Source organism: Gekko japonicus, unplaced genomic scaffold (genome assembly GCF_001447785.1).
Source record: "Gekko japonicus isolate JY-2015 unplaced genomic scaffold, Gekko_japonicus_V1.1 scaffold15, whole genome shotgun sequence".
NCBI lineage: Eukaryota > Metazoa > Chordata > Lepidosauria > Squamata > Gekkonidae > Gekko > Gekko japonicus.
In genome coordinates, this window is record NW_015165830.1 from 3,417,457 (window position 1) to 3,439,477 (window position 22,021).

At 44.7% G+C, this 22,021-nt stretch overlaps 1 protein-coding gene across 1 annotated transcript in view; it reads left to right on the top strand.

The window, feature by feature from the left end:
- CACNA1G (calcium channel, voltage-dependent, T type, alpha 1G subunit) overlaps positions 1-22,021 on the top strand; it is a 573,869-nt gene that overhangs the window by 274,718 nt on the left and 277,130 nt on the right. The window contains exons 4-5 of the mRNA XM_015410725.1: positions 6,268-6,365; positions 9,605-9,764. Of these exons, the coding sequence (XP_015266211.1) occupies positions 6,268-6,365; positions 9,605-9,764 (258 nt within the window). The remainder of the gene's footprint in view (positions 1-6,267; positions 6,366-9,604; positions 9,765-22,021) is intronic.

The following is a 22,021-nucleotide window of genomic DNA, read 5'->3' on the forward strand; positions in this document are numbered from 1 at the left end:
TGGGGCTCGCGCCGGAGCTCAGCGGCCCCAGGGAGCGAAGAGGAGGCCCGTTGCCACCTCCCTGGGGCTTGCGACGGAGCTCAGCGGCCCCAGGGAGCGAAGAGGAGGCCCGTCGCCACCTCCCTGGGGCTCGCGCCGGAGCTCAGCGGCCCCAGGGAGTGAAGAGGAGGCCCGTCGCCGCCTTCCTGGGGCTGCTGCACTTCGGCGTGAGCCCCAGGGAGTGAACAGAAGCGTGCCACACACAAAGACCTGATATGTATCAGGGGTGATAGCTTCTCTGGGGTGCCTAAGCTTAATCACACTGGGCATGTGGTAGACTAGGTATATTTATACCCCAAAATGTATCCTGAGGGTATGATGACATAGATGAGCTAGTGTGACAATGGTGTGATGGGATTCATGTTGCTGAACAAAAGGAGTGTCCGATGTTTCCCAAATGCTTTCGCAAAAGGTGTTTCCTAATAGGTGTGAGAATGAGGCTAGATGGTGATTATTCAGTTGAACATGAAAATTAATGTTTTCCTTGATAGCCTGGAAAAAGAAGGGGAAATGCAGATGCAGGACGAACAACTGGAGGATTCTGACAGGAATGATGTGATAAGTCAGAAGGGAGAAATGCCACTGAATCCAGTGTGACAGGATTTAAGACAGGAAGTTGCTTACAAACATAATCCATTCATAGCTGAGGAGATGGACTAGATCAGGGGTGTCAAACATGCGGCCCGGGGGCTGGATCAGGCCCCCGGAGTGCTTCTATCAGGCCCACAGTGGAACTGGCTGTCTTCTGCTTCTTCTTCCAGTTCTGCTGCTGCTGCTGCATCATCGTAGGTTTGCATCTTACAGATACACACCTGAACAGCATACTCAAGATTGCAACAGCACAGATGTTTTGATGCAATAATTCAGAGCACGAGGTGTCAGTTATCAGACACTGTTAAATAAACAAAATATTGCAAGAGTGCTAATGTTTAAGCATTTTTTGTTTTAAGTAAAAAAAAAACCTTGTGTTTGTGTCCTTTATAAAGTTTATATCTCCTCTACCTGACATTACATTTTATGACACACATGGCCCGACCCAACAAGGTCTCATTAATGTCAGATCTGGCCCTCATAACAAATGAGTTCGACACCCCTGGGTTAGATGCTTTCTCCTCCTGACTGCATCCTGGCAAACAATAGGCAGCTTTTTAGCCATTAGTCGTGAAACCTTGGGGCCAGAGGCAGTGAATGTTCAGCCTTTGTTCCACAGAGGAATAGAGAGGAAGGAGGGGGGAATATTTGGAGGCATTTTGGCAACAGTGTTAACTCTGTGGTGAGACTGTGTCTCTTGGCAAGACAATGTCTCCTAGTCTCCTGAGCAAGTCACCTCTCATGCCAAACCTAGCTATTAGGGTACAGTGCTGTTAGGAGGTTCAGAGGTTCTCCAAGGTGTTGAGGTATCTTTTCTCCCATGGAAAGACCACCCCTGTTGTAGGGCTGTTGCCACTATTACAGGAGGAAGTCTTGAAACCTGAGTAAAAAGGAAGGATGAGGGTATAAAATAAACATATTAATTAATTAATTAATTAAGTAAGTAATTAAGTAATTAACTTTGCTCAGAGGAGTGGTAGGATAGGCATAGGCTATACCCCACAAGCTGATTAATAGGAGTTCTATTGTAGTGAGGAAGAAGCCAAAGCTCAGAGCCATGGAGGAAACCTTTCTACCAATGAGTGACTTTGCCTTGCTACTCCTTTTTCCCTCAGTGTGAGTGCAAAGAGAGGCAGAAAACATGTCGCCTTTGCTCTGTGTACATGCACACAAAGGAGGTCCTTCCAAAAGGCACATAGTATGGCTTGGGACCAAAAAGCAGTATAAAACATGGCTGCTCAATAGGGGGCTTGCAATCCAGCTGGTGGGACTCTGTGACACCTAAGCTCAATCACACTCACTCACAGAGCTGAAGGGATGATACCACTCCAGTCTTGGCCCATCTGTGACACAAACTAAGGATCCTGAATTATGAGATAAAGACCACTGAACTACGTCACAGTATTCTCATGTTAAGAGTCTGAACTCTGTTTCCACATCGAAGCCTGAGTCACAATGAATATGATACTCTCAGGGGAGAACTTGCAACCCAAACAGAGATTTCAGATGTGTTAACTATGGTTGTTTTTAAAGCCACATCTGCCATGTCCCTGGTTTTGGACATGATGCTGTGCAGCACATTGGTTCTTGCTGGAAGAATGAAAAGTGTCAGATACATCACCTTTCCAATTAAGATAATAAGCAACAAATAATGTACATTGCCTGAGTGATAGTTGCTGATGACAGAGCTTTCAGGGTCCATGAACAAATTTCTCTCCACTTTTCCAAATATACCATTTGAAATGCCTAAAAATCATTCTCTCTATTCCCTGATTGCTTAATGTACTCTCTTCTGATTGCCCTGCTTTGTAGATAATACAGGACATCCAGCCTGGGAAATCTTCCAGTGTGAGTTCAGGACACTAGAGTATAGAAGAGAACTTCCTGTTATGAAGACTAAAATACATCTCTGTTCTTGTATATAACTTTGCACCCTGAGAAAATGGAGCAAGTGCAGACATCCTGGTTGTAGGAAAGGAACTAGAAGATTCCTTCTGGGGTTTCTGTATAGAATTGGACCTAGGAGATTTCAGTAACTGTTGACCAATCTCAAACATTCCATTATTGAGCAAGCTGAATGCACAATGGTGGCTGGACAACTTCAAGCATTCCTGGATGAAGCAGATTGTTTGGATTTTTTCCAGACTAGTATTACACTTGATTATGAGACTGAAACAATTTTGGTCACCCTGGTAGAGGACCTGCACTGGAAGATAGACAAAGGATATGAATCTGTTGATTCTCCTAGACCTCTCAGCAGCTTTCAATACCATGACTGTGGTATCCTTCTAGACTCTAGGCTGGGAGGCACTGGTTTATGGTGGTTCCAGTCCTACCTGGATGGTAGGTTTCAGGTGTTGGTGTTGGGGGACTGCTGTGCAACCCCTTGACCTTTGGCCTATGGGGTCCCACAAAGTATCATCTTGTCTTTGATGCTTTTAACATATATAACATAACATATACATAAAAAGTGAATTTTGCCCAAAAACCAGAACATCCCCCCCTGACATCTCCGACATGCCTAGGTCACTTCCAGGTGATGTAGGCATGTAACTCCAAACTGCTGTTGGGGGAGGATTTCCTCCCACCGGCTAGCTGGCCAGTGGTGGGCAGGAGCCTGCAAAACTGGGGGATCCCCTGCCCCCAACTGAGGACTGGCAACCCTTGTGGCAACCCAGGAAAGGGCCTTATCAGTTGTGGCACTGAAACTCTCTCCCCAGAGAAAATCGCCTGTCTCTTTCTGTTGCCAACTTCACCAGCTGTGTTCCCCCCCCCAATCTGGCATTCCCTCAGGGATCCCTCTTTCCTGACCTGCTTTTTTTTTAAAAAAATAATTGTTGTATTATTTGTGTATGTTAACTTGGCTTTAAGTGTTTGAATTATGGATTTTTGGTTTCGTTTTTAATGGTTTTTAAGGTGTTTTTATTATGTATGATTTTAATCCGTTAGTTGCTTTAGTGGCCATGATGAGGGGAGAAAGTTGGGGTATAAATTCTCTAAGCAAATAAATAAATAATCTAAATGGTTGGGACTGCTCATTGCTCACCTTTCCCTCTTGTCATCAAGAGAGTTCTCAGAGGCAGTTCTGACCAGCACTGCCTGTCTCCAGGGGAAAAAAGAGGTCCCATTGTAGTTTCATCCAGATATCTACACAGGAGGAACAAATAGGTTTGTACCAAGTTCAGATTCCCTCTTACTAGTCTCTTCCAGCATTATCATATATATCCTACTTGGTAGTCTCTTCAGCACAGACTGCCGTCTTGTGGCTTATTCACAAGGAGCAAGTAAATATATCACTGCATACATCAGCTGCCACTTCAAAATGAATATGGCATATCTATATTACAAGTTTTAAACACATTTGATGTCAGTCTAACAGCCATGCATTCCTCCTTGGGGAGAGTGCTGGGAATTCATCGTTAGAGATCCCTAGGCTCTCTGCACAGGACTACAATTCCCAGAGTTCCCCATGCTGTTTCTCAGTATGAGAAATGAAAGTGAAAAATATTGTCTGAAAGTCTGAAAAAAACAGCCCTATCAGGTAGCCGTATCCGATAGTGAGAACTGAGAGTGGGGAAAAATCTGTGTGTCATTCTCACCTCTGGGTCATTCACAGGAGCTCACCGTTCTTGTTTCAGTAGGCAGTGCTTTTAGATTGCCAAGGATTTACTTTATACCCTGGTCCCACACCCTAGAATATGTGAAGCAACTTACCCCAAAAACATAATTACTAAAAAAAAGTAGGACATGTCAAATCACCCTTACAGTGAAATAGAAGAAGAAACACAACAACCTGATCACAAGAACCATAACGGGATTAATCAGTTCTCCTCAAAATCCATCACAACTGCTCTTAAAGCCGGCTGGTATGAGATAGTTTTACATAACCGTCTAACCCTTGCTCTGAGAGGTTGCCTTAGACACACCTTCTCTCTGGCAGCTCATTCTAAGGTAAGTGTTGTCACATTGAAGGCTGAAGCAATGACCGAATAGGCCCCACAAACACAGCACACCAGTAACAGAAAAGCTTTGAGCTGTTCTGACCTGGTGAGCAGGTCTGTATCAGAAGAGACAGATCCTTTGTATATGTAGTACCTTTTCTTCATTTGCATCCCCTGTAGGATATCTACAGGAGTACTGGGTCATAATAGGATTAGATTAGCTAGTTTTACACACTTGGACATCTGATATTTTGTGTCTTTCCCCCTAAGTAGTTATATTTTCTTTCTGTTAAGTCATTGTGGTGAGGTTTTTACTTGAGTGTGGAATGGATTTTAGGGTTAAAGGTTGCTTCTGTTGCACAGGATGCATGGTTTATTACTCCATAGAGAATCCAGCAGAATAGGAAATAGTACCCCCAATGGAACATACAGTGTAGCACAAGGTTACCACACCACACCACTATATCATTTCTTTAAACTTGTGGAGGATTATGTCGCCTATCCTCAACATGCAGTTTTCTGTCTACATTACAGAGAGGCAGGAGATGAGTGTGTGCCATGCTTATGGGTGGGTGCTGTATGGGTCTTGAGTGAACTGAATGGCAACATCCAATCCTCCTACTTTGCCGTTGTACCCAGTGAGCTGGTTCACCAGCATATATATTACTCATAGCTAGGACTGGGTGGATTTTCCCCAGAGCGCTCCCTAGCTGTGTTATGCACTGTACTGCATTGCACTCATTTTAAATTCGATCTTGATTACAAGAAGTTCTAAAATTAGTTCTTGAATAATATAGATAGAGTTGCATCAAGGTTCTTTTGGTGTAGTATTTTACTGATTTATAAATGTACTCCTGTGCACTGGTGGAACTGCACACAAAAATACATTTTGATGCAATCTTGATAGGCACAATCAGATTGTGATTGCTTTTTTGCAGGGGGGGGGTTATCACAGTGTGCATATTGGCAACATACTGCTTGCTCCCCAATGTTCCCATAAAGTGAGATTACCTTCTTGCTTCAATGTGACAACACTTATCTTGGGGGGGAGGCGTGGCTAATTGCCCCGGCACAGTTTGATCCGCGATTACGCGATCAGACACGCCGGCGGCACACCACCAGTCCTTCCCTCCGCGTCGGCAGGTAAACGAGGGACCGGAGGGGAATGCTGTGCGCCGGCGCAATCACACCACAGGCGTCTGGAGGCAGCCTGTGGCAAACATTTACTAGTACCTTGGAGGTACTAGTTTTTTAACTCGCATTGTTGGTGCGCTCCACTTCCCAGATGTTGGGGTGTGATCACGCCCAGTTAATCCGCCCACCATCCGTGCCTCTCCCGCGGCAACCTTGCTGTGTGACCGGGGCCATAGAAAAGCTTTTCTATGGATGTTTTCATTCCTCAACTGTAGAATAATCTTTGCAAAACTTCTTCCCCTCAGAAACTTTACTATAAAAGAACAACCAAAATACAACTGATTAGAGGGAAAGGAAACTATGGAACGCTTTTTTGTCTTCCTGTACTTTATTCTGATTATGCAAATAACCCATAATTAATTCTTCCAGGACCTTTTCTCCACGAGAGAATGTCAGTTAGGGCTCTTGGCGCCATGTATAGAACATTTGATTTGGGGTGCTTGATCTGACTCTTTTCCTTCAGAACTCTGATATGTCCCTTTTATTTGTGGGCTTTTTGCAGCATGCTGGAATACTCTCTGGACTTGCAGAATGTCAGTTTTTCAGCTGTTCGAACTGTCAGGGTGCTCCGGCCTTTGAGAGCCATTAACAGAGTTCCTAGTAAGTTGAATCTCTTTTCTCCTTTTTTCCCTCCCCTTTGATAGTAGCTCATTATTTCTGACAATCTGGAACTAGAATAATAAGTGGAACAACTTACATCTTTTCCAAAATTCCATTTAATGTGCTCACTACAGAAGCATCTCTTGACCACGCCAACTGCTATTGTGTTTAGCATCCTCTTACATGGGGCCTGATCCCCGTGTGCTCCTTTTAATGAATAGTCCGTCCATCTCAGAGCCATCTCCTCAAAAAGGAGTGAATCATTAAAGAGAGAGACTGATGAAGCTTTGCTATTTTGTTTCCAAAAGCATTTACTTTTCTTATGTGCTGCTTCACTTACTGAGCAGTGCTTTTGGAAATGTCACTCAAGTGAAACATATTTGTAAAGGGAATGAAAAATTAGTTTGGCGAAATCAGCCATGTGGTAGAAAAGAGCTGACAAGCCACTGGTCAGTACGTGTGATCACTCTTGCCCAAATAAATGGCTACAATGGTTTCTTGAATAACAGTTTCTTAGTCTTTAAGGTGCCACAGGACCTCAGGTAAATTAAATGCCTCAGTCCTTCCCTCAATTTTAATGCTATGCACGAGTTCAAGGCTTTTTAAGTTTTGAGTCCTGCACCAGAAAAAAGACCCTTCTTGTCAGATTAGTCTGTTACCTTGACAACAGGAGGTACTCAGACCCTGATCCATCTGAAATTCCTAGGCTCTGTTTGCTTTCCTAATCCTGTTAAATTAAACCTAATCTGAGAAGATGTTCCTGTTGTTGTTGCTTTTATCATTTCAGGTGGCTTGAGAAATCTCTCTTGTAATTTCCCCCTCCTAGCAGAGCTGATGGATGGCTGAATTTATCTGCCACTGTCTAAATGTGGATGTAATTCTCTTAATGCATTTGTAAAACCTGGGTAATTTATCTCTGCTCCTATGCAGCAGAGGCAGGACTGAAGAGAGACATAAGGAAGCAAGGCAAGGAAGAGAGTTTGAATCAATAATAAATTCAGTGACTAAATGCAGGTCATTTAGGAACAGGCCACATATGAGAGTATGTGTGTGAGAGTACAGTATATAGAGGACAAAACTATCATTATTGGAAAGAAAAAGCAAGTAGAATAAACTTAGGTGATCTGATGACGTAACAATGAAAAACCTCTTGCTGAGCTATAAAAGTAAAAGAAATGGCATTAAAGGTCAATATGAGCAAGACTGTAGATGAAAGATGCAACAATGAAAAGAGGGAGAGAACAAAAAAAGAGAAAGGGATGAACAGAATATTACAGAAAAATCAGAGGGATCCATTTTCGTGCAATGTCAAGTTGAGTTGCCATCAATTTGTCTTTCCATTACAGAACCAAATGTTCCTGACCTTGTGTGAATTATCTGCCATGTGAAGTCCTGCATATATGAGAAGAAGGAATTTAAATGAGCAGAGAGGAATTAGGATGAGGGAGGAGATGTTAATATATATATAGTGCATAAGAGAATAATGTAGTAGACAGGGTTTGTGAGCATGAGTGTGGAGAAACTAACAAGGATATAAGGAGGGTTCACATTTAGAGTTGCTGTCTTTCTTCTGGTGAGGATCTTGGGACTTTCACAGCTTCATGATAGCTGGAATTCACAAATGCATTTTCCTAGCATGGAGATATGACACTTTACCTTTCTGCCTGCCACCTACCAATTGTTCAAGAAACAGGATTGTTGCCAGAGGCGTAGCTGCAGATTATTTATTTATTTATTTTATTCCATTTATACCCCGCCCTGCCCGCAAACGGGCTCAGGGCGGCTGATAAAGAATCAAAGAGTGAGGGAATGCAGGAGGAAGAAAATTAGAAGTAGTAGTACACACATGTGCACACGCACTGACATTTTGCTGCTCCTTAATAGTGTCCCACATCTGCCCCCTGAGATAGGTTGCCTCTCCCTCCTAGTCCCTGGCTGACTCTGGGGCTGATTTCGCACTAGAGCTGCCTCGCAGTTGTGCCGCCGTTTGCCCTGACACTATTGGTCAATTTCACACCCAAAGCTGCGGGGCTGCATTTGACCCGCGGCTTCGCCCGATTTCCTCCGCAGTTTTGTGATCCTAAAAAACCAGGATCACGAAACTGCAGGGGAAATCAGGCAAAGCCGCGAGTCAAAATGCAGCCCCGCAGCTTCGGGTGTGAAATTGACCAATAGTGTCGGGGCAAATGGCGGCGCAACCGTGAGGCCACTCTAGTGCGAAATCAGCCTGGGTCTGCTTCACTTACTTTAATGTCTGGAGAGGGCTGAATGTTGCCACAGCAGCGCAGTTCCCAGTTGCCCTTAATGTTTAGAGGTTGCTTTCCATGTGGGTTGACCTAATCAAATGTAGAGTGATAGTATTGTAGAGCCCTGGCATGAGGTGCCTCCAGATAATTAGATCAAATATCATGGAAAGCATCTTTCAAACAGTACAATCACTGCACAGAGCAATTTTTTCAGCAACTTTTTCAAGAATTTAAGGAAGTCCATACATATTCTGGGATAATGTCTTCTCCACCTCCTGCACTTTAGCACCAGGCACAACTTATGTTCCATGCGGCATCAGGACAAGCAAAATGAAATACTTCTTTTACTCAGTGAGTGATAGCCATAAGCATAGATGGCTCTAAGAGGGAATTAGACAAGTTCATGGAGGATAGGTGCATCAACAGCTACTAGCCATGGTGACTAAAAGGAACTCCATATACATAGGTAACAGACTTGAATACCAGTGCTAGGAGGCAGCATAAGGGGGAGGCCTTGGTCTCCATGCCCTGTTTGTTGGCCCTCCAGGACAACTGGTTGGCTCCTGCATGAACCACAGTGCTGAAATAGAGGTCTGATCCAGTAGGATAACTTTATTGTTCTTATCACTGAATGGTGTTGTCTGAGACCATCTTTGTTTTGTTTTGTTTTTAATTGTCAGCTAGTCACCATATTATGCATGGCCACACAAGAATATTTGTGTGTGTGTGTGTGTTAGATTGGGTATTTAAAATATTAGCTCCCTGGAAAAACTATTACCCTGCATGCAACATGAAAGTTTTGCATAGATGCAAATGTATGGTAGTCATAGATTCACTAGTCAATGGCATTAATGTAGTAGATACAAACTTAAAAGTAGTGTTGGGAGGTAGTTTGTGGGCATGAGAATTATTCCCCTGCCAGAACTGAAGACAAGGAGAATGAGTGCAATAATAGTTCCCACTTTAACTACCCCTTTTCCTTTGCTCCTTCAGGTATGCGCATCCTGGTTACTCTCCTCTTAGACACACTCCCCATGTTGGGGAATGTTCTCCTACTCTGTTTTTTTGTCTTCTTCATCTTTGGTATTGTTGGAGTCCAGCTTTGGGCAGGGCTGCTCAGGAACCGCTGCTTCTTAGAAGAAAACTTCAGTTTGTGAGTATGAATGAGGCACACTGCATGTTCTTAGGGCATGCTAGCAGAGAAGTTTTGTTTGTGCGCTTCTGTGGAGGGTTTCCCCTCCCTGTATAAGCATACTCAGTTCCAACAAGCATGCAAAATTCATGCACTGCCTGTATATATTCTCTGCAAGCCACCATGTCAATTGTGAGGATCTCAGCCTGTGTATCAGATGCATAGTCTACAGCAAAATACAGAAGAGGCAATGGGAACATACAAAATCCTCTGCTGCATCATACTTCCTTTTAATGTTTTGTGTTGTGCCCTGTTTTTCTTGACAGTTGTCACAGGTTAAGATTTCTTTTTTGTTTTCTCACCACCATCTGACCATGTAGTAAACACTTGAGCCAAATAGATCTAGGTGGTCAGCCGTGCTGGTCTGAAGCAGTAGAACAAATTTAGAGTCCAGTGGCAATTTTAAGACCAACAAAGGTTTATTCAAGGTATGAGCTTTCGTTTGCATGCACACTTTTTCAAATACATTGGAATGGAAGGTAAGGTGGAAACTTATAGACAGAGACTGAACAACAAATTGACATGTAACATGATGAAGATGTTTTAAGATATATATGAAGAAAAAACTAAATAACAAGCTAAGGTTATAAGGTCGACAGTTGTAAAACAATTACAGCTGTTGACCTTATAACCTAAGCTTGTTATTTAGTTTGCATATCTTAAAACATCTTCATCATGTTACATGTCAATTTGTTGTTCAGTCTCTGTCTATAAGTTTCCACCTTACCTTCCATTCCAATGTATTTGAAAAAGTGTGCATGCAAACGAAAGCTCATACCTTGAATAAACCTTTGTTGGTCTTAAAGGTGCTACTGGACTCTACCTTTGTTTCACTTAGCCAAATATACATTGATCTGTGCTATTTCAGTAGTAACCTTGTCATTACCATTTCATTTTAATGTATTAATTGTTTTATCAAATTGTGGTTCAGGATCCACAATTAGTACCCAGAACCATTATTGTCTAGTCTACAAAATGTTGGGGCTGTTTTTTTTGGAACAACACAAGTAAACACAGCACAATTAAACACATACCACTGTGTAATTTCTTCATCATGAGATGATGCCAATTTCAATCATTATGTTTCGGGGTATCCTACTGCATGTACTATATGCTATCCTACGATCCTCCTATTATGGGAAGTTGCCACTTTGTCTTAATAAGGAATGTTATTCAACCGAAATGGCAACTGCTCATATTCAGAGGATCATAGGCACATGCATTCCCACCAAACATAATAACTAAAAAGGTTAGTATTTCTTCAGAAAGGTCAAGCCTGAATGAAGAGCATGCAATTTAGTGTGAAAACCTGTCCTAGTCCTTTTCTTTCAGTTTTGGTTTCTTGTTTATAAAATGGATTGCAGCTATGAGACTGATTTAGGCACTGTGCCAATTCATGTGACCATTCACGTGAGGTGACAGCTTAGTCACGAACTTAGGGATGTCTGCCTACTAAAACAATGACAGAAGTGCAGAAATGAATTAATATAAGTACAGATACTTAATTCAGAAAGTATAATTTTATTGGCTGTACTTCTCAGTTTTGTCAGAGAGTGGTGTGGAGTCAGCAAGTGACTAGAAGTCTGGCTGGAAGCCTGTCCCGTAAGAAATAGCAGAAAAGTGATAAGCTAGGACCCAGGGGAAACTGAGTCATCTCCAGATTTCACATCAAGGCTGTTTATGAAGCTAGCTGAGGAAGAGGGAAAGCTTCAGCTCTAGAGGATTTGAAGGTTGTGACTGCAAATCTTTAGGGGTTACAGTACTAAGAGCCAGCATGGGTTTCTCAAGAACAAATCATGTCAGACTAACCTTATCTCTTTTTTTGAGAAAGTTACTATCTTGCTGGATCAGGGGAATACTGTAGACATAGTTTATCTTGATTTCAGTAAGGCTTTTTATAAGGTTCCATGTAATACTCTTGTTGACAAATTGGAAAAATGTGGTTTGGATCCTAGGACTGTTAGGTGGATCTGTAACTGGTTGACAGATCACACCCAAAGAGTGCTTGTGAATGGTTCCTCATCTTCTTGGAGAGGAGTGACAAGTGGAGTGCCTCAAGGATCTGTCCTGGGACCTGTTTTGTTCAACATCTTTATCAATGATTTGGATGAAGGGATAGAGGAAATACATATTAAATTTGCAGATGATACTAAACTGGGAGGGGCAGCAAATACGGTACAAGACACAATCAGGATACAGCATGATCTTGACAGGCTGTGAAACTGAGCTAAAACAAATAAAATAAATTTCAATGGGGATAAATGTAAAGTTCTGTATTTAGGTAGGAAAAATCAAATGCATAATTATAGGTTGGGGGAGACTTTTCTTGGCAGTAGTATGTGTGAAAAGGATCTAGGGGTCTTACTAGACCATACGCTGAACATGAATCAGCAGTGTAATGTGGTTGCTAAAAAGACAAATGCAATTTTGGGCTGTATCAACAGAAGTATAGTGTCCAGATCATGCATAGTGATGGTACTACTCTGCTCTGGTTAGACCTCGCCTAGAGTACTGTGGTCAGTTTTGGGCACCACAATTTAAGTAGGATAAAGACAACCTGGATCATGTTCAGAGGAGAGCAACGAAGATGGTGAGGGGTCTGGAGACCAAGTCCTATGAGGAAAGGTATGTTTATGAGCTTGGTATGTTTAGCCTGGAGAGGAGACGACTGAGAGGTGATATGATAACCATCTTCAAGTACTTGAAGGGCTGTCATCTAGAGGACTAGCCTGATATCCATGCTTTGCTACAGTATTTAACTTCCATGAATCCAGTTATAATACTGATGATGTAAAGTTTGAAATGTAACATTTGTTGTAGAAATTCTAATGGAAAAGATGGTAGTGTAAAAAAATGAAGTGAAACATACATACTTTCCCCCCCTCTACTGAAGGACCTCTCTGTAGACTGCTGGGGCGGGCTCCCTCATGGCTTTAAGCACCCTGCAACCGCTGATGCATCTGACAGACAACTGCCTGTTAGGTGTAGGAGGTGGAGGGAATGTGTTGGAAGCCATTAGAGAGCCTGGGCCAGCAGCATCACTAAGGTGATTTTGCTGGGGCAGCATCCCTGATGGATTAAAGTACCCTGGTCCTGCTCTTACACCTGACAGACACCCGCCTGTCTGGTGTTGGGGGGATATATTTTTTTTTACCTCAGAACACTGAGCTCTGCAGCTGACCAATCTGAGAGTGGGGGGTGCGAGCAGGCAGCAGTCTGGCAGCCACGTAGGAATCAATGGGGGGAGCACATTTTACCCCTTTCGACCCACTTAGGGGTTGAATTTCTAAAAATCCCTTCTTAGTGAGCATCTACGCCATGGTAGGAGCGCTCTCCCCGAATTTTGTGTTTCTAGGTCCAAGGGTTTGGCCTGGGCGTTGATTTTATGGTGAGGGGATATATATATGGTATATATATATATGGTATATATATATGGTATATATATGGTACTGAGTTTTCTGTTGTTCCAGAAGGTCAGACCAGAACCAACAGGTTGAAATTAAATCAGATGAGTTTTCAGCTTAACATTAGGAAGAACCTCTTGACAGTTAGAGCGGTCCCTTAGTGGAACAGGCTTCCTTGGGGGGTGGTGGGCTCTCCTTCTTTGGAGGTTTTCAAACAGAGGCTAGATAGCAATGCTGATTCTGTGAATTTAGGCAGATCATGAGAGGGAGGACAGGAAGGGATGCATCAGTGCTTAGTTCTTGTGTGGGCCTTCCTTACACACCCAGGGAAATGCTGATTGCCACTTTGTGATCAGGCAGTCATTTTTCTCCAGGCCAGTTCGGCCAGGGATCCTGGAGGTTTTTCAACATCTTGGAGCAGGGGTCACTGGGAGTGTATGTGTGGGGGGGAGGTATTTGTAAATTTCCTGCATTGTGCAGGGAGGGGAAGGTATTTGTGAATTTCTTGCGTTGTGCAGGGCGTTGGACTAGATGACCCTGGAGGTTCTTTCCATGATTCTACGATTCTAAAGCATGAGCTTTTTTTTGGTGGAGAGTATTGTGGGAAGGGGTTCAAAGCCCTAACCAATATAAGTGAGGCTAAGAACTCTGTTCAGAGCTTCTAGGGTTGCTAGGTCCCCTTGACTTGCTGGCAGGGGGATTTGGGGGACATTCTTAGAGTGGGGAGGGACATTGTGCAACATCCCCAATGTGATGATCACGTTGGAGATGTCACTCAGTGACACTCTGCATTTGGGGCAAAACTATATGGGTTTTTTGGCCTAAAACCACAAGTTTTGCCCAAAAAGCAGAGTGTCATGGGCATGGATGAGGAGGAGCTGACAGAGCCTGCAGAAACCACAGCTGCCCCCTCTGAAGCAGCAGAAGAGGATAGCTGGCAAGTGCCTGTAACAGCAGTATTCACACCTGGCCCAGATAAGAAGGAAGAACTGCCAGCTGAAAGTCCTCCTGACTCACCCCCACATGTGACTCGTTTAAGGGAGCGAGTCTGTGACAAAACTTAGCAAGCAGGCAAAGAGTGGCCAGGCTACAAGGGAGACACTCAGCCAGCCCAGAGTTCTAACAGGAGCCTGGCCGATCGTGTAGCTGGCTAATTGGTAGCAGCATTTAACTCCACACTCTGGGCAGTACTCTTCATGGAAGCAACAAGTCAGCTTCATGCTGCTAGCATCCACTCCAGTTCAGCTCTTGCATCTAGACCTTCAGACCCCCTGGCTTTGGACTTGGCTCTGTGTTCCTGGCTCCTGACCCTGGGTTGACTTTGGACTAGGTTTCTGGTTAGTGATTTGGACTTGTCTCTGTGTTTCTGGCTCCTGACCCTGGCTTGGCTTTTTGGACTTTGCACTGTCTTCTTGGCTCCTGATCTTGGCCTGTTCTGGACTCCCCTTGACTGGCACCTCAGCCCGTGACACAGAGCATCATCATGTGATGTCCTGGTGTGATGACATCACTTCCATGTGACATCATTGCATCAAGGACATCACCTTGTGATGTCCCTGTTTGGGGGTGGGGCTTCCTCTGCTGGCCAGTGGCAGACAGAAGCCAAAAAATAATAATAATCAGGGGAACCCCTCCTGGACCAGGATTCTAGCAACCCTATGTCTTTCAGCAGTTGCCAGCACCACAGAAGTGCTTTAAAAGTATCAATATATTTATTTTAATATGGCCAAATCTGTCAATACTTAAATCTGGAGACTGGAACCATGAACAGATAAGACAGATATTTCTATGAATCTGAGAAAAGTCCCAGGTTTTCAAAAAAAAGTCTGAAATCTAAAACAATGCCAAACACATGGAGGAGGGGGTTTAGAAACAGTAGCATTAAGAATCAAATACTCAGCAGCCATTGTGGGGATTGCTAGGCTGTCACAATAGTAATGGCCACATTCAGCCTTTGGTTTCTGTCAGGAAAAGGCAGGGTCTTTTCCAGGAAAGAGAAAGAGAAAATAGTGGGGAGGGGGAAGGAAAATGAGATGCCCCCCCACAACAAATCCTTGTGGGTCCCTGACTTGTCATTAATCTATTTAATTTTCAACATGGCCAAATCTGTGGATACTTAAATCCAGAGAATGGAACCGTGAACAGACAAGACAGTTCTTGCTATAATCCTGAGAAAAGTCCCATGTTTGCAGAAAAATCTGAAATCTAAACATATACACACTGTAAAAAACACTGGGAGGTTAACCCCCCCCCCCAGATAGAGCAGCAGCTGTAGCTTTAAGGAATAAATGCCTTCAGTGGCCATTTGTCTGGAGTTGGGGTTCCTGCCTCACACATGGCCATGGGACAGGAGGTCAATGAACCATGCCTGGGAAGGAAGTTGGGAGGTGCAGCAAGAGCCCAGCCTATCGCCACAGGAATGGGCCAACAGCCCGTGGGGCACCCAGGACCAGCCAGGCAAGTAGGGGAGGATGGCCGCCAGGTGGTAGAGGCCACTAGAAGCAACCACAAGGAGCCAGCTAGCAAGAAAAATCGAGGTGTTACCACTGACAAGGCCATCACTGAGTGTGTGGCTCAGGGAGACAAGGATCATAGAGGCCAGCTTCAGGGAGCCAGCAAGGGCCATAGGAAGTTGCAAAAGCAAGGGAGGTGTGGCTGCACCCAGCACAGCCAAGCGTCAGCCCCTTCCATGGAACAGGAACTGGGGAAGCTCCTTTGGAAAGGTGGGGTAGGAGTCAGGCTGCATGAACCTCCCTAGGCTCACAAGGGCTAGGAACAAAGCTCTTTAAAGTGATCCTGGGGGGAGGGGCAGGTGAGCCAGAATCCCAAACTGAAAGTGGAGTCTGCCACTACTGTAGGTACAGTCCCAGGGCAGATGGAGTGGTGAGATGAGAGTTGTCCCATCCCCAGGGGCCCCTTTAAAAGGTGTACCCTAAGAAAGCCATGGAGGAAGGGCCAGAACAAAGTTCAAGGAGAGAACACTGGCATGAGCAGGTGAGGGAACTGGACTCCAGTCTGGCATTGGAATCTAACACCATTGCTAGGCAACCACAACAGAATTGCCAGCCTTCAAGTCTTGGTTTCTGTCAGTAAAAGGCAGGGGGAGGGAGCAGGGAGCTTTTCCAGGGCTGCATTGGCCTTTAAATAACCCATTTTGGCTAAGCCAGCAGCAACCACCAACTTGATATTACAAAACTTGCAGGATGCACCTAGGCCCTCATATTATGATCTAGGAGACCCAGGTTTGAATATCTACTCTTTCATTAAACCTTGGACTACTCCCATTCTCACAGCCTAACCTACCTCAAAGGGTTGTTGTGAGGATAAAATGGATGATAGGAGAATAATGTAAACTGTTTTAGGTCCCCATTGTGGAGAAATGTGAGGTATAAATGAAGCAAATAAATAATAAATATAGCAGAAGATGGGGGGCAGATAAAAGTCAGGTGGGTGGGTGGGAAGGAGAGCAAGGAAATGTGGGGACTTGGGTTTTGCCAGGAGGAAGGTAAGAGGCAGGGCTGGCGCCAATTTTTTTTGCACACTAGGCGAAGCTACCTTCTCCCCCCCCCCCGTGCGCCCACCAATTTTCAAATATAAATGCATTTTAAGAATGAAAAACACAAAATTTGAAATTGCTAATTTCTCATTTTTTTTAATTGTGAGAACAAATAATACAATCTCTGATTTTCTCTTTCAAACAGAAAAACACAAATCACAAAGCATTTTGAAAAATCCTGTTAATTGTGATGTTGAAATTTAAGTCTCTTTAATGTTTTCATTTCAGGCACATCAGAATCTCATTTTGCATGCCTTTTCTTTAGCAAATTTTGTCACCAATTCCTTCAGGTCAAGCTTTGAAACAAAATGTTACAACTTAAAGGGCCATTAAACAGAATGTATGAAAGGCAATGAAGTTGTCCTGGTCAGAAGTATTGTTTAAAAGACAGTAACATCTGAGTTAAATATATGCTTCCCATGTCTACTAGCTGAAAGACATTGTGAACTATTTTATCCATTGCCTTAAAAAGCAAGATAACTGAAATCTTGCTCTGAAAGCACCTTAAAGCCAAATCAAACGTTATCCTTCTAAACAAATCTTCCCTTTGATTTGTCAGAGGGAGGATTGTACAAAGTGTCCTTCCCAAAGAAGTCCTGATAATAACAAAGGTTAGGAGGAACACCAAAACCTTAGTAATGGACAGTGTAGCTATTCTTGTTGTTGGTGGTGGTCAAATCAACAATAGTTGATTACACACATTTACTAAGCATTAAAATAGACAAATTGGGGAAGCTTAGATAATTCTTATTTTCATCTATGATCTTCACAAATTCACTGCTGCTGTTCAACAAAAATATTTCTTGGCATATGATAGAAGATAATTCAAGGGCAGAGTAGCATATAGGAAGTGCAGTAGTAACTACTGACTTTGGAATAGTCATTGTGGGCCCCGGTCACACGGAGCATTAGGCACGCTAGAGAGACGGAAGATAGGCGGATTTTCCGGGCACGATCTCACCACCACATCTGGGAAGCGTAGAGCTCCCGTGGCTCACCCGAGGCTTCACTCCGAAGATGCGCTGTAAAAAACTAGTACCTCCGAAATACTAGTTTCAGGAAACCGCGGGGCAAGGGCGGGCGTCAGATCACGTTTCCGGTGTTAGCTTGTGGCATCCGGCGCAAGAAGGGTTTTTTTTGTCAAGTCTCCACAAGCACCCAACGGCGCATGCGAACACTTGGGTAAAAAAAAACAACACAACCCCCATGGCGCCGCTTCTTTGCCGCGCCGCAGGAGTGAGGTATGATCGGCACCTCCCCCCAACCATGAGACGTCGGCGGGACGTCGGGCAGGACTTTTGATCTGGCTACCGCGCGGTAGTTCGCTCCAGGGCAAACAGCCACGCCTCCCCCCCGCGATATCCGGCCCGTGTGACCAGGGCCGTGGATTTATTAGGTGAATTATGGGATCTAAAGGCTGCAGTTCTCAAGTAACATACAATTTCACAGATAAGGCTAGGTCTACAAATGCAGCACAATGAGGTGGTAAAATTGATTCTACCACTTCAGACTGTAGGTGGAAGACACTGCTTTTAATACTGAAAATTCTGATACTCTGCTGCCTCTTGTCTCATGTAGCGTGGTCTATTCATATAGAAATCAGAAGGGCTTCCTGGTCTTGTTAAAATTTAGCCATGCAGCTTTGTAGATCTGAGATCTTAAAACTCTAACAATAATTTTTAATCAACCTGTTTCAAGTCCCACCTCATGGCTTTTTTCATCCAAGGCTGAATATATCTTTAATGTTTAACAATAATATTTAATAATATTTTTAGCTCAACTGTTCATATGTATGTAAACTTATAAACAAGAGCATAGCACTGGGCAGGGAGGTTTGCAAAACAGGTTAAATGTTGGTAATAAAAGCTAAATGCTATTCTTGCTGGAATCATATTTTGTTATCTTTAAAGTGCCACAAGTCTTCTGGTTCTTTATGTAAACTATTAGGGGCTCTGCCCCTTGGCATCTTAAAGAATTTCAGGAAGGATGTAATTAGTTAGAATCAGGAAGATTTTACTTTTCCTCTGAGTTAATCCTCATGCTCAGAACTCTTTTAGTTTCAAAGTGGTTAGAACCCTGACTGGCTTATAGCATCCTGAAATGGCAGATGGGGAGAGAATCCTGATTTTGATCTTGTCTTCCAGTTTAGGGCTCCAGCAGGCCAGATTCTCCTTCCTTCTACCCCCACCCTTAAAAACAACCCCCATCCATACTTAATTACTTTTAACACTTAATGTATTCTGGAAGGCTATTAACATGTTCCAGTTTGGAATCGGTTTAACTTTTTAAAAGTATTTTTGGCATATACCTGAGAGTGGGGAATGTCTTAGCATGTAAAAGCCCCTACCTGGTCTGCCATTTTTCTGTTGAATTTCTTCCTGTCAGGGGAAAGGCAGCAGCAAGTTGCCAGCAACCCTACATGAGATGTGCTGGATTTGGGGGCGGGAACTGGCATGAGACTACTTTGCCTTCTCCTCCGCCGTAGCTGCCTTTCACGGCGGATTCTTCATCTTGGCCCTCTTCCGGCCGCTCTTCTCCCTTGGCCCTATTCCCCGTCTCCCACACTGCCTTCTCCTCAGGCTCTTCCTCGGCGAGCGGGTATGAAGTGGGAGCTTTGTCCTGCTCTTGGGGTTCCACCACTGCTTCTGGCAAAGTGAAGAGGCAGCATGGCAAAGTGAAGAGGCAGCACGGCGAGCCAAAGGGCTCTGGGGCCGGATGGCCTGGAGCGGGTGGGAGCTGAATGAGTATTGCATGGCGGTGTCAACCCATGGGTTCACTTGGGTGCCCACCTCTTTGGTGGTGGTGGCTTTGCGGAGCTGCAGCCGAGGCCTGGGCTGACCTGCAACATCAGCACCTTCAACTGGGCCCGCTTGTAGGTGTCCAGATAGTCCGGCGCGGGTCCAAGGAAAGGGCGGGCGGTGGCCCTCAGTAGGGGTTGGGGTCCTGCTGGAAAGCAAGGAAGGGAACCCGCTGGACTTCCTTCCAACCTTTGTTGCTTAGGTGTGATTGGACATGGCTGGCCACCTCTCTCGCCTCACAGTGCCAAGCAAGGATAGGCCACCAATGGCGTCGCATCAACCGCCTCAGTGTGGCAGCAGGGGGTGGGTGACAAAGGCGCCAGGGGGTGCCCTGCCTCCATTGTGCTGTAGACATTGTTGGGTGGCCCTGAAACCCCACTGTTGCCTTCCCGCCCCTCCAGGACCTTGCTGGAGTTTCCTTGGGAGCAGAGGTAGCAGCTGCTAGGTGCCTTGTGGCCACTGGGCTCTCTTTCTCCATTCCATCGCAGCACATGCTCTCAGGGGTGGAGGATGGACAGTCAGACAGAGCCACTGGGAGAGTCAGCCAGCGAGCAGGGCCAGTGTGCATCCATATCGGTAGGCCAGTGGCGTCCCCTGAAGGTGGCGCCCTAAGGCAACTGCCTAACCTTGCCTCTATGGACAAACTGGCCCTGGTAAGAGGATTTAAGTGTTAGAGAGTACAGGAGAAAATGAGGTGCCCTCCACAAGTACTGTGCAATGAGGCCTGTCCTGGTGACTGGTACCACAAAACTCAGCCAGAATTCACTGTAGGAGAGGCTGCCAGGGTGAGGGAAGGAAGCAAAGCTGAAGATGGGGGGGCAGATAGGTGGGAAGGAGAGAAGGAAGCAGGAAAAGGGGAGCCACTTGGGGGCTCTCAGGGAAGGTAAAGAGGAAACAGTGGGGGGGAGGAAATGAGATGCCTCCCACATGTCTTCGCAGGTCCCCCACCCATAAAGAGCTTCCCTAGAGGCCCTGGCAGGATCTTTGGTCAAGACAGAAGCCTGCATCAGCACAGTTAGCAGTGCAATGACTTATTATTCATTCTCCTCCCTTTCTCCAGTGCCAAAATACCTCCCTAACCATTTTCTGCTCTCAGGCATCACAGCACACTCTATCCAATTTTTTGAAAGATTTTTACTAATCACATTCTCAATCAGCTGTGTAAAGTACAAGTGTTAGTTGATTCAGGTGGGTAGCCATGTTGGTTTGAAGCAAGAGAACAAAGTTTGAGTCCAGTGGCACCTTTGAGACCAACAAAGTTTAATTCTGAGTATAAACTTTCATGTGCATGCACACTTCTTCAGAAGTATCTAAAGAAGTGTGCATGCACATGAAAGTTTATACTCAGAATTAAACTTTGTTAGTGTTAATTGGATTGACAAAAATACATTAACTTAAAAAAAATCTATAAAACCAGTAAAGTTAATTAAAATAATTAAATATAGCACTATATATATTGCTTGAGCATCTTGAATTCAAAGAGACTGGCATACATTGGGCCAATCCAAAAACAGTCATGCTTTATTCTCTTTGATTTCAATGTTACTGAAGCATGTCTAAGTTTTCTTTGGATTGTGGTCATTATCTCACTAAATTAATCCCAAGGCTGCTTTCAATATAATAAAGATGCAAGTAGAGAATGGAGAGGGGAAACCAGCCAATATGGAGCATCTTGGTAGCATCTGGACTTTCCAAAGAGGTCTGAACACACATCCTGTTCACCACACACAGGACATCAGCACAGACCTTCCAGAATGTGAGCATGTTGAGCAGGGGTCATTTCATAGAAAAAGAGCTAGGGGAACTCATTAGCATAACTCATTAGTATATGCCACACCCCCTGACATCACCCGAAGTGTGTCATAAGGCCACACCCCTGACATCACCGGAAGTGTGTCATAAGGCCACACACCCCGCCCCCAACGGTCCCGGCCGCCGGTGCCGGCCTTGCAGCTCCACTGCCGAGCCCCATGAGGGGCCCGGCGGTGGACCTGCAAGGCCGGCGGGAGTGCAAGGAAGCCCCGCGAAGGCCCTCCCTGGCCCCAGGCAGGCAGGGGTGGGGAGAGGCAGGGAGGAAGCAACTTACCCTCCCTCTTCTCCTGCCTTTTCCTGGCTGAATGAGGGCCGGAAGCCGGGCGGCTGGAAGCGGGGGGCGGGGCTTCGTCATGTGCCCCGTCCCCCTGTACCTCACCCGGGGGAACTGCGTTCCCCCGCGTTCCCCCCCGAAATGACCTCTGATGTTGAGCAATTTTCTCTCCAGTCCATGTTTTAAGATGTGAGTAGAATTAAAAAGGTCAGAAACAGCCTTCAGTAAGAAACCAGGGTTGTTTTTGTATTTTTTTCTTCTTCCTTTGACTCCCAAAGGTTCACATCTCTTCTCTGGTTAGGTTTCCCCCTCTCTGCAAAGTTAGCTTGGATTTCAATAACTTGGAAAATTTCTATAGGTAAATTGGCAATGAA